The 13,089-nt window shown below is 58.2% G+C and overlaps 1 protein-coding gene across 4 annotated transcripts; it reads right to left on the bottom strand.

Annotated features, from left to right (window-relative positions):
• Positions 1–706: 706 nt before the first annotated feature.
• LOC147645961 (maestro heat-like repeat-containing protein family member 7) lies at positions 707–6,963 on the bottom strand. 4 transcript variants are annotated; one of them, XM_086874070.1, is made up of 16 exons: positions 6,078–6,963; positions 5,820–5,978; positions 5,484–5,548; positions 5,217–5,366; positions 4,880–5,028; positions 4,408–4,555; positions 3,971–4,158; positions 3,744–3,881; positions 3,347–3,461; positions 3,028–3,168; positions 2,660–2,836; positions 2,367–2,522; positions 2,102–2,203; positions 1,654–1,756; positions 1,317–1,373; positions 707–1,032 (listed from the first exon to the last, which is right to left on the bottom strand). In XM_086874070.1, the coding sequence occupies exons 1-16, from the start codon at positions 6,202–6,204 to the stop codon at positions 833–835; spliced, it is 2,175 nt and encodes a 724-aa protein (XP_086730196.1). In that variant the 5' UTR covers positions 6,205–6,963; the 3' UTR covers positions 707–832. The 4 variants fall into 4 exon arrangements, with proteins under 4 accessions (XP_086730196.1, XP_086730193.1, XP_086730194.1 ...); XM_086874067.1 differs by having other exon boundaries at positions 3,971–4,555; positions 6,078–6,922; XM_086874068.1 differs by having other exon boundaries at positions 5,820–6,270.
• Between the last annotated feature and the right edge of the window lie 6,126 nt (positions 6,964–13,089).

Raw genomic sequence — 13,089 nt, 5'->3', positions numbered from 1 at the left:
CCAGTGGCCGTGGCCTGGCAGCACCCCCCTGCCCTGCATGTCCCCAGCCAGCCCAGCCTGGGCACACCTTGGGCTGTCCGCACCCTCCTGGAGGGGTGTTGTCCCAGCCTCGAGGGCTTCTGCTGCAGGCCTGGGAGACATTCTGGGGAAGTGCCAGGTCGGCCGGCTGTCAGGAAAAAAGTGGCTGCCCGGGGGCTGCTTATGCCCTCTGACACCCAATTCCTCAGGTCTTCCCACCGGTCTGGCCTTTCAGGGGCCTCCTGTCCCCTTTGGAGCCTCCAGCCTCCACACATGCCCCTCACACCGTCCCACGCTTTTGTCTTGCCTGGGCCTCCACAGACCCTCATCCATTTACAGCTTCCCAGTGCCCTGTTCCCTCAGAGTCTCCCCCAGTGCAGCCCGGCAGCAGCGCCACAGCCCCACAGGAGCTCCAGAGGAGCAGGATCAAGAGGCACGTGGGAGCCCTCAGCAACCCAGCCAGCACCACACGGGCACGAGGACACAGATGGCGGCGCTTCCTGGCTGAGACAGCGTTTGTGCCTTCAGCAGAACCACCAAAGGCCAAGGGTTTCTGGCCATTTTCCCTGCACCACTGCATGCCTGGGCAGCTTGCTGAGCTGTGATTCCCCCAGTGGAATCACATTTTCCCCGCTTCCTCTATGCCCTGTACACCACGGGCAGCAAGATAAAGGTCTTGGGAAGTGACTGCCTATTATAATATATACTATATTTATATCCTAAAAGAAAATGAAAAGAAGAAAAGAACAATATTTAAGAAACAAAAAAAAATCTCTGCTGGTTCAGGTGGTCCCAGCAGACAGAGCCTGCCGGGTCAGTTGCCAGCAGAGCTCCAGCAGCGCAGCCAGCTGAGGCCCAACAGACGAGGCCGTGTCCTCCATGCCCTGCGCAGCTCAACTTGCAGGTTCTCCAAGATGGAATATTGAGCCGTCTCTACTGCCTGGGTGATGTAAAATGTTTGAATTGCCAGGTTTCCGATGGCAGGGCTGGTGTCACAAACCACGTTCTTAAGGGCTGGAAGAGAGATGAACAGAGCCACGGTCAGATTCCCAGACCTGCGGAGGCCCACGGAGAGCCCCCGGCCAGGGCCATCCCAGCCGGCTCTTGCCATGGCCAGCAGGGAGCAGGGACCAAGGGGATCAGCCCGAAGCTGCTGGCCACGAATGCCCCACGTGAAACCTCGGAGTGATCCACCCACGCCGCCCCTCATCTGCACGTTGAGCAGAGACCTTCGCAGACAGTCCAGGACTTGCAGCTCCACCCAGCAGCCCCGCTGACAGCCCGCTGCCCTCACTCACATTTGTAAATTAGCTGCAGGTCTTCTTTCTGCCGCCTCAGGAGCCGCCCGGCCATCCCTGGGAACACAGAGCCTGTCAGGGCCCCAGCGGCACAGCTCCCTGCCAGCGGCGCTGCCAGCCCTGTGGCCACACGCCCTCCCGCCCCGGCAGGGCTCAGCCCGGGCCCGTGCCACATCCTGACTCAGCCCAAGGGCACGGCTGCCAGAGGCCGGCAGCAGCAGCCCCGAGGGCAGGCGGGGCTCCAGGGCGTGGGGCACGGGTGCCGCTGCCGGGGCAGCAGTCGGGGCCGGGGCCGAGCTGTGGCGGGGCGGGGAGGGAGCCCGGGCTCGTGGCTCACCGATGAACCTGATGGCCGCCGCTCGCAGGGGCTCCTGTGGGCTCTGCAGGTACGGCAGGGCCCGACGCAGGTCCTCCGCCGCTCGGTTCCTGTCCTGTGCCAGCTGGAGAGAGCGGCAGGAGGGAAGGGTTGGCGCGGGCTCTGCCCCTCGGCCAGGCGCTGCCTGCCCGGCCAACCCTGAGGCCCGGCCAGCAGCCGCTGGCGCCGAGCTCTGGAAGGGGCAGAGGGCCGGCTGCTGCCCAGGGAGCCGCGGTGCCGCCCTGCCCTGCAGCCCCAGTGGATCGGGGCTCCATCGGAACCAGGCTCGGGACCACAGGAGCCTGAAGAAGAAGCCGTGCGGCCCCCGGGGGCGGCACTGGGCAGGGGCGCAGCTGCCAGCCCCACACACCGAGCGCTGGGGACAGGGGGCTTCTCCAGGCTGAGGCTGGGCCTTCCAAGCCGTCCTTACCAGGCACTCGGTGATCATCCACAGCTTCTTCTTTTTCACAGGTCTTTCAAGATCTCTCCTCTTCAGGAACTCGGCCGCACAAAGCAGCGTTGCCCAAGAAGCCTGGAGAGCAGCAGAGACCCGCAGATGGCCCCACAAGTCAGGACACAGGACCCGCCCGCATTCGTGTGCCAAGGCCAGGAGGAGGCTGCAGCCGGCAAGGTGCCAGGGCAGGAGGCGGCCGAGCCCCCTCCCCGGGTGACAGCAGCAGCCCAGGAATCCTCACCTCTGCCACCTGCTGGTTCTCGTCATGGCAGTGGAAGAAGAGAGGCAGCAGGCTGTGGTGCACGTGTGACTTCAGGGCCTTTTTTTCCTTTTCTGTTAGAAGAGTCATCAATGATCGGAAGAATAATATGGACACCAGCTGCACCTGGCTATTATCCTATATGAAAGGAAGGAAGGAAAAAAGACCTCAGCCCTGTCTGCATGGGGCTCAGCAGGGCGCAGGCCTGAGAATCCCCAGGGCACCAAGTGTCTGGGCAGCAGCCAGTGGCCTCGGCTGGGGGCACAGAGCCTTACGTGGTCAAAGAGTGGCAGGAGCGCCTCAGCCAGCTGCAGGGCAATGGGGCTGGGTATCAGCATGTCCTTGTCCAAGACGATAAAGCTGAGCACCATGACTGTCATCCTGACTATCTCTCCATCTGCATCCCACAGGAAATCTACAAGACTTTCAGTCAGGCTCCGCATTTTTTCAGCCTGTGTGGAAGACAAGTCTGTGAAACGCCACCCTGCTGCCACAGGGCCAAGAGGCCAAAGGCCTGTCCCAAAGCACTCAGGAAGAAGCAGGAGGCAGGAGAGCTGGCAGCAGCTGCCTCGGGGCCCGAAGCCCAGCCGAGCCCAAGGGACTGCGTTTCCCGGCGCAGCTTCAGCCACTGCCCACTTCTCACCATCGAGGGATCGTCAATCAACTTGAAAAGGGCCCTGAGCGCCAGGTGACGCTTGTCCCTGCTCTCGCTCCGCAGGTGCCTTGAGAAGATTTCCAGGACTCTGTTAGCGCTGCGTTCGCTCAAGTCCAGGTAGTCCAGGATCTGAAAGGCACAGGGCAGTGACAGGGGAGGCAGCCGGCAGGAGCCCAGAAACAAGACAGGAAACAGGGCCCGGGCAGCAGCACAAGGCATGGGCACCGTCCCAGGCAGCTGCAGCTATGAGAGGGCAGAGAGGTGGCAGGCAGCTCTGCAGGGAGGCACTTTTGGCCATCAGGCTCACCTCCACAAGGAATGCCAGGGCAGGCAGATCCCAGCGTGCCTCCTGTGTGCTGAGCAGCTGGAGCAGGTAGGGAACGATGCGGGAACACAAGGGGATAGAGGCAGACGACATCTCCCTGCCAGGGTGAAAAAGTAGCCCAGACTGTGAGCTGGGAGGACAAACATCTCCCAGGACTGATTGACAGAGTTCAGATCTTTGAGCACCATCCTGCAAGGATAGGGGACCTGGGCCCTTGGGGAGGTGACTCCTTGTGGGCACCCTCCTTTCCCAGCCTTTTCCAGTCTCCCTAGCCGTCCCTCGGTGACGAGGCCCTCTGGCCCACGACAGTGGGGACTGTGTTGGGCAACCTCAGCACGGGGCACAAATGCCAGAGGCAGTGGGGAGAAGGGGGTCTCACCTGGCCAGCAGACCCACGGCATAGTGGTGGGTGTCAGCAGAGAGCAGCTTGTCCCAGCCACGCTTGTGTTCCATTTCCACCACCACTTCCTCACGATGCATTTGGCACAGCAGGGACTTCAGGGCCTGCACTGCAAAGCTGTGTGCACAGCAAAGCCCAGGTCACGCTGGGAGCACTGGCTCGTGCCGTGGAGACATGGCAGGGACAGGAGGAGTGGGATAGAGCACCTGTTGGGGCTGATGGCAAGGCCGTGTTGCTCCTGGCATCCCTTCCAGAAGGCATTGAGATCCTCTGGCATCTCCAAAGTGCTGAAGAACACTTGGAAGAGCAGATGCACAAAGAGGCGGGGGAAATGCACCGTCACTACATGTGGGACGCAGGGCATCTGAAGGATCTTCCACATCAGCACAGTTGCCTGCAGAGGACAGAGAACCCTGAGACAGCGCTCAGTGCCGAGGTGTGCGGGTGGCAGGGCCTGAGTGTGGCAGGGAGCGGTCAGGGGAAACCCCTGGGGAGCTCCACGCCTGGTGCCCCTGAAGCTGCCCCTAGGCCAGGTTTCAGCCCAGTGCCTGAGGCAGGGAGATGCAGTTGGGGAAGGAGGAAACAGAGCTGCTGAAGAGGTGGCTTGCCATGGGCTGAGCAAAGGCCAGTTGTAGAAACTCACAGCCAGGGCAAAGACACCCGTGTTGTCTCCATCAGAGGTGCGCGTGCTGTGCTCTGGCCAGTTCCCCAGCACATCGAGGACTATCCGGTATGCCCGCTCCGCTGTCCTGGGCGAGCACAAGATGGTCTTCCACATGGTCATAGCAGCTCTGCGGGGCGACAGCTCTGTCTCACGGGGGTCTCAGACACATCCCCGTGGCCTGGGCAGCAGTGGGGGGGAGCTGAGCTTGCTGCCAGCTCTGCCTCTGCCTGCTGCCCCTCGCCAGCAGCAGCAGCCAGGCAGCCCAGCCCTGTGGGGACAGGGCCCTGAGGGCCATGGCATGGCAGCAGGCTCGGGGACCGATGTAGCAGGGCTGGGAAAGGTCCCAGGTAGACAGGACCCTGGAAGTCTCTGTTGGTCAGACACCTGGGCCAGGCTGTGCAGGCTGATGGGCTGAGGAGCCCTGAGCCCTCTGGGCACGTGGGCCCCGTACCTGTCACACGTTGGGGCCACACGCAGGAGAGCAATGACCACGTCAGCGGGCTGTGCCTCGCTCAGATCCAGCAGGGTCCTGTTCAGCCTGTGCTCAGAGAACTGATTGGCCATGAGCCACTGGTGGATGTACCTCACCATGGCAGGCACCTGGAGAAAGCACAAGGGGAGACTTGGAAAGCTGCCACAGGGAGTCAGGAATGTCCCCAGCTTCCCCAGAGAAGTGCTTCCCTTCTCAGCACGCTGCAATGGCCTCAAAGGCTTTGAGTGATCAGCAAGCGTGGCTTGGGAGGCCAAGCGATCCCTGGAGGATCAAACCCTGGCCACAGGCTGCTTACTTGCTTTTGACTGTAAAAACCCTCCTCTACAAGCATATCCAGCAGGGCAGCAGTGGCCTTGGTGTTGAAGATGTATGAATAAGGTCTGAGCCCAGTGGCCATGGCGCTGGTCCCTTCTTCCCGAATTCTCTTGATGAAGCTGCAAACCAGCTGTAGGAGAAGGGCGGGAGACAGAAACATCGGGGATGTTCCATGGAGTGCTCCAGGCGTGCTGCTGGGCTGAGCAGTGCCAGCAGGCCCAGCCCAGTTGGGGATGGCTGCAGGTACCTGCGCTGTTCTGCGGAAGAGGCCACCGCCAAGGTCCTGCTCTTGTGTCTGGGCCATGGCTGCATCTGGCAAAGAGCAGCCAGAGCTGAGGGGCTGCGGGAGAGGCCGGAGAACGCAGCCCAGCCCTGCGATCCCCAGGCAGGGACAGCCCCGCGGATGCCCCAGGGGATGGAGCACGGCCACTGCTGGGGGGGGCAGCCCCAGCCCCTCTTTTATGCTGTCCATGGGTGTGTCTCCACAGGACAGGGTGGGATGGGATGAGATGGGATGCAATGGGATGGGATGGGGCCAAGATGGCCACAGGCACCAGCTCTGTGGCCCAGCTCTGCCACTCACCCTCCTCCAGCGGCCGGAACTGCTGCACCTCTTCGGTCTCTGGTGCTGGGGCAGCTCCAGGGCCTTCTTCCTCTTCCTCCTCCTCCTCCTCCTGCACCCAGGCCAGCTTGGGCACTCTTGGGGGTCGCTGCTCCATATCATCTTCAACACTCTCCCATCCTTTCCATAGGAACAGCACCAGGGGATGGCATGGCATGCAATGGGATGGGGCCAAGCTGGCAACAGGCGCTAGCCCTAAGGCCGAGCTCTGCAACTCACCCTCCCGTGGTGCCTGGAACTCCTGCACCTCTTCAGTCTCCTGTGCCAGGACAGCTCCAGGGCCTTCTCCTTCCTCCTCCTCCTCAACCCAGGCCAACTTGGGCACTCTTGGGGGTCGCTGCTCCATGGCAGGGACTGGATTTATAGCTACTTGCAGGAGAGATGGCTCGGAAAAGCTCCGAGTCAGCAAGTGCTGCAGTCGTGCCTGGAAGGCACCTGCAAGACTCAAGTCTGGGCAAGACGGCAGGACAGCGAGTCCTGCACTTGTGTCTTGAGGGCTCCTGCCACAAGGACAGGAGGCTCCTCGTCAAGGTTTGAGGTCTGGTCTCAAGGGCAGTGACTGCAGGGATGGGCGACACCTCGGAAAAGCTCCGGGTCACCAAATCCCACGGTCTGCCTTGAGAGAACCTTGAGAAGCCTCGGCAAGGCCACAGGTCAGCAAGTGCTGCAGTCGTGCCTGGAAGGCACCTGCAAGACTCAAGTCCTGGCAAGACGGCAGGACAGCAAGTCCTGCACTTGTGTCTTGAGGGCTCCTGCCACAAGGACAGGAGGCTCCTCGTCAAGGTTTGAGGTCTGGTCTCAAGGGCAGTGATTGCAGGGATGGGCGACACCTCGGAAAAGCCCCGGGTCACCAAGTCCCACGGTCTGCCCTTGACAGAACCTTAAGAAAGAAGCCTCGGCAAGGCCACAGGTCAGCAAGCCCTGTGGTCTGGCCTCGAGGTCACCTGTTGGAATAACGCTTGGGAAAAGCTCCGGGTCCGACACAAACGAGTGTGCTGTGCGGGGGCTCCTCACAGCACCGCTCTGACGCGTCCTGTCCCGTCGCGTGCACCGAGCACTGTGGCGTGGTCCTGTCACCGCCAGCTCCTATGCCACCACATGTCACAAAGGGCCCTCTGACACCCTGTCCCTTTCCATCCCATGGTGACCATATGTCACAAAGGGCCCTCACGCACCCTGCCAGCTGCCCTGGTTCCCCCTGCCCCCATCCCCCCAAAAATGGCCCAGGTTGGGAGGAATCTCTTGCCCAAAGGGTCTAAGACAGCCCAACAGGATCTTTAGGAATGCCTCAAACCATCAGCCAACGCTGCCCTGCTCTGCAGGCTCAGGGCAGCAGAAGGAGCCCCCAGGGCTGCCGACGCAGCCGCAGCAGGAAGGGCACGGGGCCTTGCACAGAAGCTGGCACGGCCTCCTTGGGACACGTCCCAGCTGGTGGCCATTCTAAACCTGCAGGTGTGACACAGACAAGGAACGTGTGGGCCAGGGCACGAATGCTGCTCTGAGCCCTGGGGCCCGGCCAGCACTGAAATCAGCAGGTGTGGCAGAGTCCCCGCCAAGGCAGACCTGCCACCCCACCCGAGCCCTGGCAGTGCTGGCACTCGTCTCCTGCCCCAGAGACCTGTACCCCTGGGGGGCTTCTGTGCCAGAGGGCAGCCAAAGCCCACATCTTTTTAGAATTTTTCCAAAGCCTGCCGACTGTTTTCAAGGTTTTCTTCCTATTTTCTCCCTAGTGCACAATCTCCAGAAATTGTGCTTTTCCATCCTTTTGCATTTATTAAATTGACCTGCAATGACCAATCAATCAAAATCCTGGGAAAACTTGAACTTCAGGTTGAACCCGGGCAAAATATTTCTCTCCCACACTTGAAGCCATGAATTGCCAAGTACTGTCCCCGCTGTCACACCCTGTCCCCTGTAGGTGTGCTGATGCCATTTCAAAGGGGTTGCCAATGAAAACCAGTTTGAAGATTTTTGTAGTTTCCACATTGGCATTCAAATCCTTGACTAGAAAAATCACATGTCAAAATTTCTAGGATTCTTCCATACCAAAGCTGTCATCTTCACCCTGGATTTTAGAGTGTCTGAACAGTCACACAAGGTTTGAGTTTTAGACACTACAGAAGAAGTCTTTGCTGTTGGGCTATACCATGACATCAGCATATAGTCCTGATGATTCCTTTAGGCAGGAGCAGCAAACACAAGAATGAGCCAAACAAGCTATTCCTGTGTTCTCATGTCCTGCACAGCAGTAACTGGGAATTCAAGAATGGATTCAGGAAGCAATGGGTGCACAGGGAGCCACAAAGACTTTGGGGTGCTGAAATGGACCAGCCTGGTGCCTGTGCCTGGGCTGCACCGGGCTGAGCTCCAACTGGACGATCTAACAATGGCTGAATGGACACACCGTGGGCCACAGGAGACTCCTGCTCCCAGTTCTGTGAGCTACAATATTCATTTGTGATTCACCAGATGATTTTTTCATCTTTGCTTGAAATCCAGGAGAGGAAAAGGTCAACATGGAGAAGTGTTCTTCCAATTCTAGTGACAGTTGTGTCTGCACACCACCTGTGCCCATGGCAGGGTGGTTGGAAGTGGATGATGTTTATGATACTTTGCAACACAAAATGTTCTGAGATTCTGTGATTCACCAAGTGGAGTGGAAAACTAAGCCATGTAAGTCCCTGCTTTTTTTCAGTGCATGCTGCTTACTCCTCTGTTCCAAGCAAGTCCAGGATTTTGTTTCATGTGTCTTTAAGGTGCCTGGACAGAAGAGAGGGAGGGCAGCTGCAGCACAGGGCTCATGTCCCATCAGAGTCTCTTACTCTCTCTCTCACGATGGCGCTGATGCCGCTGCCTTGGGACACCTGAGTGTGGAAGGCGAGCCCGCCCTCAAGCACGGCCATCCAAGTCAGTCAGGGGCACAGGCTGCAGCTGAAGCTGCCAAGCGTTGCTGTGAGGCTGGCAAGTGAAGAGAAAGCCATTGTGGCCAATTCTGCTGAAGCCTTCTGCTAAACCAAAGGCAACTGTGCCCACAGCCTCCCCCGGTTTGGCACCCGGCTGCTGCGGACGCCTCACTGTGCAGGTGCCGACGTTGGGGCTGCTGCTGTTCCTGTGCACATTCTGCTGCTGTTCCTGTGCACACTCTGCTGCTGTTCCTGTGCACACTCTGCTGCTGTTTCTGTGGGCTCCTGAGTCGCTTCAGCAGCAGCGACTGGGCAGCCCTGCTGGAGGAGACATCACCACCCTCCCCTTGGTGGCAGCAGCTCTGCGGACCCCGAGCTCTGTGTCAGGGGAGCCTCAGTCACAGCACCGTGTCCTGGGCAGCCGCGAGGGCCTGGGCTGGCGGCCAGCCCTGCCTCTGCCCACTGCCCCTTATCGCAGGCACCCAGTGGCCATGGGCCGGCAGCACCCCCCTGCCCTGCATGTCCCCAGCCAGCCCAGCCTGGGCATACCTTGGGCTGTCCGTACCCTCCTGGAGGGGTGTTGTCCCAGCCTCGAGGGCTTCTGCTGCAGGCCTGGGAGACATTCTGGGGAAGTGCCAGGTCGGCCGGCTGTCAGGAAAAAGGTGGCTGCCCAGGGGCATAATGCCCTCTGACACCCAATTCCTCAGGTCTTCCCACCGGTCCGGCCTTTCAGGGGCCTCCTGTCCCCTTTGGAGCCTCCAGCCTCCACACATGCCCCTCACGCCTTCCCACGCTTTTGTCCCGCCTGGGCCTCCACAGACCCTCATCCATTTACAGCCTCCCAGTGCCCTGTTCCCTCAGAGTCTCCCCCAGCGTGGACCAGCAGCAGCGCCACAGCCCCACAGGAGCTCCAGAGGAGCAGGATCAAGAGGCACGTGGGAGCCCTCAGCAACCCAGCCAGCACCACACGGGCACGAGGACACAGATGGCGGCGCTTCCTGGCTGAGACAGGGTTTGTGCCTTCAGCAGAACCACCAAAGGCCAAGGGCTTCTGTCCATTTTCCCTGCACCGCTGCATGCCCTAGCAGGTTGCTGAGCATAAGCCACCCTCTTCCCTCTCTTCCACTATGCCCCACACACCCTGGGCAGCAAAGGAAAGGTCTTGGGATTCTGTATATTTTAACATATCCTATATTTACATACTAAATGAAAACCAAAAGAAGAAAAGAACAGTCTTTAAGAAAAAAAAAAATCCCAGCTGGCTCAGGTAGCCCCAGAAGACAGAGCCTCCCAGATCAGCTCTCTGCAGAGATCCAGCAGCTCAGCCAGCTGAGGCCAGACAGACGAGGCCGTGTCCTCCATGACCTGAGGAATTGATCTTGCATCCTCTGGAGGACGGAATATCGGCCACTCTGTATTGCCTGAAGAACTTACAATGTTTCAAGTGCCAGGTCTGACATGGAACAGCTTCTGTCCTCTGTCAGGCTTTCAAGGGCTGGAAGAGAGATGAACAGAGCTACTGTCAGATTCCCAGACCTGCGGAGGCCCACAGAGAGCCCCCTGCCAGGGCCATCCCAGCCGTCTCTTGCCATGGCCAGCAGGGAGCAGGGACCAAGGGGATCAACCCGAAGCTGCTGGCCACGAATGCCCCACGTGAAACCTCGGAGTGATCCACCCACGCCGCCCCTCATCCGCACATTGAGCAGAGCCCTCCACAGACAGTCCAGGACTTGCTGCTCTCCCCGACATCCCCGCTGACAGCCCACTGCCCTCACTCACATTTGTAAATTAGCTGCAGGTCTTTCTGCCGCCTCAGGAACCGCCCGGCCATCCCTGGGAACACAGAGCCTGTCAGGGCCCCAGCGGCACAGCTCCCTGCCAGCGGCGCTGCCAGCCCTGTGCTCACACGCCCTCCCGCCCCGGCAGGGCTCAGCCCGGGCCCGTGCCGCATCCTGACTCAGCCCAAGGGCACGGCTGCCAGAGGCCGGCAGCAGCAGCCCCGAGGGGAGTCAGGGCTCCAGGGCGTGGGGCCCGGGTGCCGCTGCCGGGGCAGCAGTCGGGGCCGGGGCCGAGCTGTGGCGGGGCGGGGAGGGAGCCCGGGCTCGTGGCTCACCGATGAACCTGATGGCCGCCGCTCGCAGGGGCTCCTGTGGGCTCTGCAGGTACGGCAGGGCCCGGCGCAGGTCCTCCGCCGCTCGCCTCTTGTCCTGCGCCAGCTGGAGAGAGCGGCAGGAGGGAATGGTTGGCGCGGGCTCTGCCCCTCGGCCGGGCACTACCTGCAGCCAGCCCCAGCTTCCCGTGCCCGGCCAACCCTGAGGCCCGGCCAGCAGCCGCTGGTGCCGAGCTCTGGAAGGGGCAGAGGGTTGGCTGCTGTCCAGGGAGCCGCGGAGCCATCTCGCCCCACAGCCCCGCTGGGCCGGGGCTCCATCGGCTAGTTGTGCTAGTATAAAAGTCTTGGAGCTAACCCTTAGCAATCCATAAGTGACCTAAAATTCTATTGAGAATGACCAGATACAACAAGTAACAAATGGAAAGCCCCTGACATAATATATTGGATTTGTGAGCCAAGAGTGTATAGGGAATTACCTCAGAAGTGGAAAAGATCCTGTACCTTAGGAGTTATACAACCCTCCTTCTTCGTTATACTGAGGTCCAGGAGGAATATGTTATCTTTTGAATCACTTCATAAGGCTCCAAGCAGTAGTTTAAAGTCATTTTAAACCATACCTCTACTGCCCTAAAGTTGCTGGCCAAGCAACATTCACAAATGCGAGCATGAGTAGATCAAAACAGAATGGGCCTGGACTATCTGTTAACTGAAGTAGGGGGAGTTTGTAGAAAGTTTAATGAATCTGAATGTTGTGTGGAAATAAATGATCATGGAGAAGCCATCACGAAAATTGCTGAAGAAATTAAAAGAGTAACACATGTACCCGTTCAAAAATGGAATTCTCTTCTGAAGACTGATTGGTGAGATAACCTTTATAAAGTACATAATGGAAAAACTTAAAATTTTTGATATTGTGTTTTACCTTAAGATTATTGTTTCTACCTTGTATGATTCCATAATCCATTCAGTAATTCAAGGAATACTGAACAGAAAGTAACTATAATAGCTCAAAAAAATGTTAACCAAATTTGAGAGAGAGTGGAAAAAACTTGATGCAGCACAAGAAATGTTAAAGAAATTAGAAATGGAAATAAAGTGAATGCAAAAAATGAGATTATTGAGAATATAGAAAAAATACTAAGATTCAAGTTGGTTTTTTTTAAAAGCATGAATCAATGTGGTCAAAAAGAGAAATGCGGGATTGCAGTAAATGGAATTGATTTGTCCTAACTAAATAGTAACTGTTATTGAAGTTATTATTCGAAGCAATCAAAAGAATCAGTGTTACAAGGCAGATACAGCGCTTTACAGATGTTACATGTTAAAATTGAGGTACAGGATGTAGTCTGGAAGATAAGTGATGTCCCAAGATGAAATGGCCTTGAGATAGACTGTCGCCCTGAAAACTCAGCTTCTGAGCTTGCTGACATAGTTTTCTAAGGACTTTCCCAGGAGAGTAACTGTAAACATAGATATGTGTACATTCTTTCTGTTACACGTCTTGTGATGGGCATCTCTTATGGCCAGTGCAGTGAGAAAGTGTTATCCTGACCATCCAATCCCTGGCCATGGTCAGAAGCCTATAAATCCTGGGAGGAAAAATAAATTCTGCTCTTTCTTTCACCACACCTCAACCTGTGTCCGTGTGATGTATTCATCTTCAGCGGTAACATCTGGGGAACCCCGACGTGTCTTGCACGTGTGTTACAGGGTACTGTCTAGCCTGTGGCTATGGATGGTTTTGGGCTTTCTCTCAGCGAAGGCCTGGTTCTGGAAATATGGCATGCGGTGTCTGATCAGAGAGGGATTGATGTTTCATATGCTGACTTTCAGCGATTGTGTGAGTATGGGAGAATTGAGGGGTTTTTCCCTGTGGTTGAAGCGATTTTTTCACAGTCAGCTTGGGACCCTTTAGGCGATTCCCTGATTGAGGCTCTGCTGGTCGGTTATGAGCCCCGGCTGCTCCGGCTGCTCGGGATCTGGCGAAGGTGCGACGGGTTGAACGGGGCCGCCGCGGGACCGGTGGGTGTGACCCCGCCTCGACCGGCGCCCCGGCGGTGTAGGCCTGGGGCGGGGTTGGATCCCTGCCAGCAGGCCGTTGGGAGCGCTGCGGACCCAGGGGGTGTAACGCCGCCTCGGCCCATGCCCCGGCGGTGGAAGCCCGGGGCGGACTCGCCTCCTCCGTGTGCCCTCCTGGCACAGACCGATGGGGGGTGCT

Source organism: Cyanistes caeruleus, unplaced genomic scaffold, assembly GCF_971803275.1.
Source record: "Cyanistes caeruleus unplaced genomic scaffold, bCyaCae1.hap1.1 HAP1_SCAFFOLD_141, whole genome shotgun sequence".
NCBI lineage: Eukaryota > Metazoa > Chordata > Aves > Passeriformes > Paridae > Cyanistes > Cyanistes caeruleus.
This window is presented reverse-complemented; position numbering and strand designations above follow the sequence as displayed.

What these genes read in the sequence shown, in the direction of transcription:
- LOC147645961 (XM_086874071.1), bottom strand. Translation starts at nt 6,204, where the DNA reads ATGGAGCAGCGACCCCCAAGAGTGCCCAAGTTGGCCTGGGTTGAGGAG. An exon ending in CTTGCCATCAGCCCCAACAG is followed by an intron (nt 3,882 to 3,970) that starts GTGCTCTATCCC and finishes CTGTGCACACAG; the next exon opens with CTTTGCAGTGCAGGCCCTGA. An exon ending in CCTGCAGCTAATTTACAAAT is followed by an intron (nt 1,033 to 1,316) that starts GTGAGTGAGGGC and finishes TCTCTCTTCCAG; the next exon opens with CCCTTAAGAACGTGGTTTGT.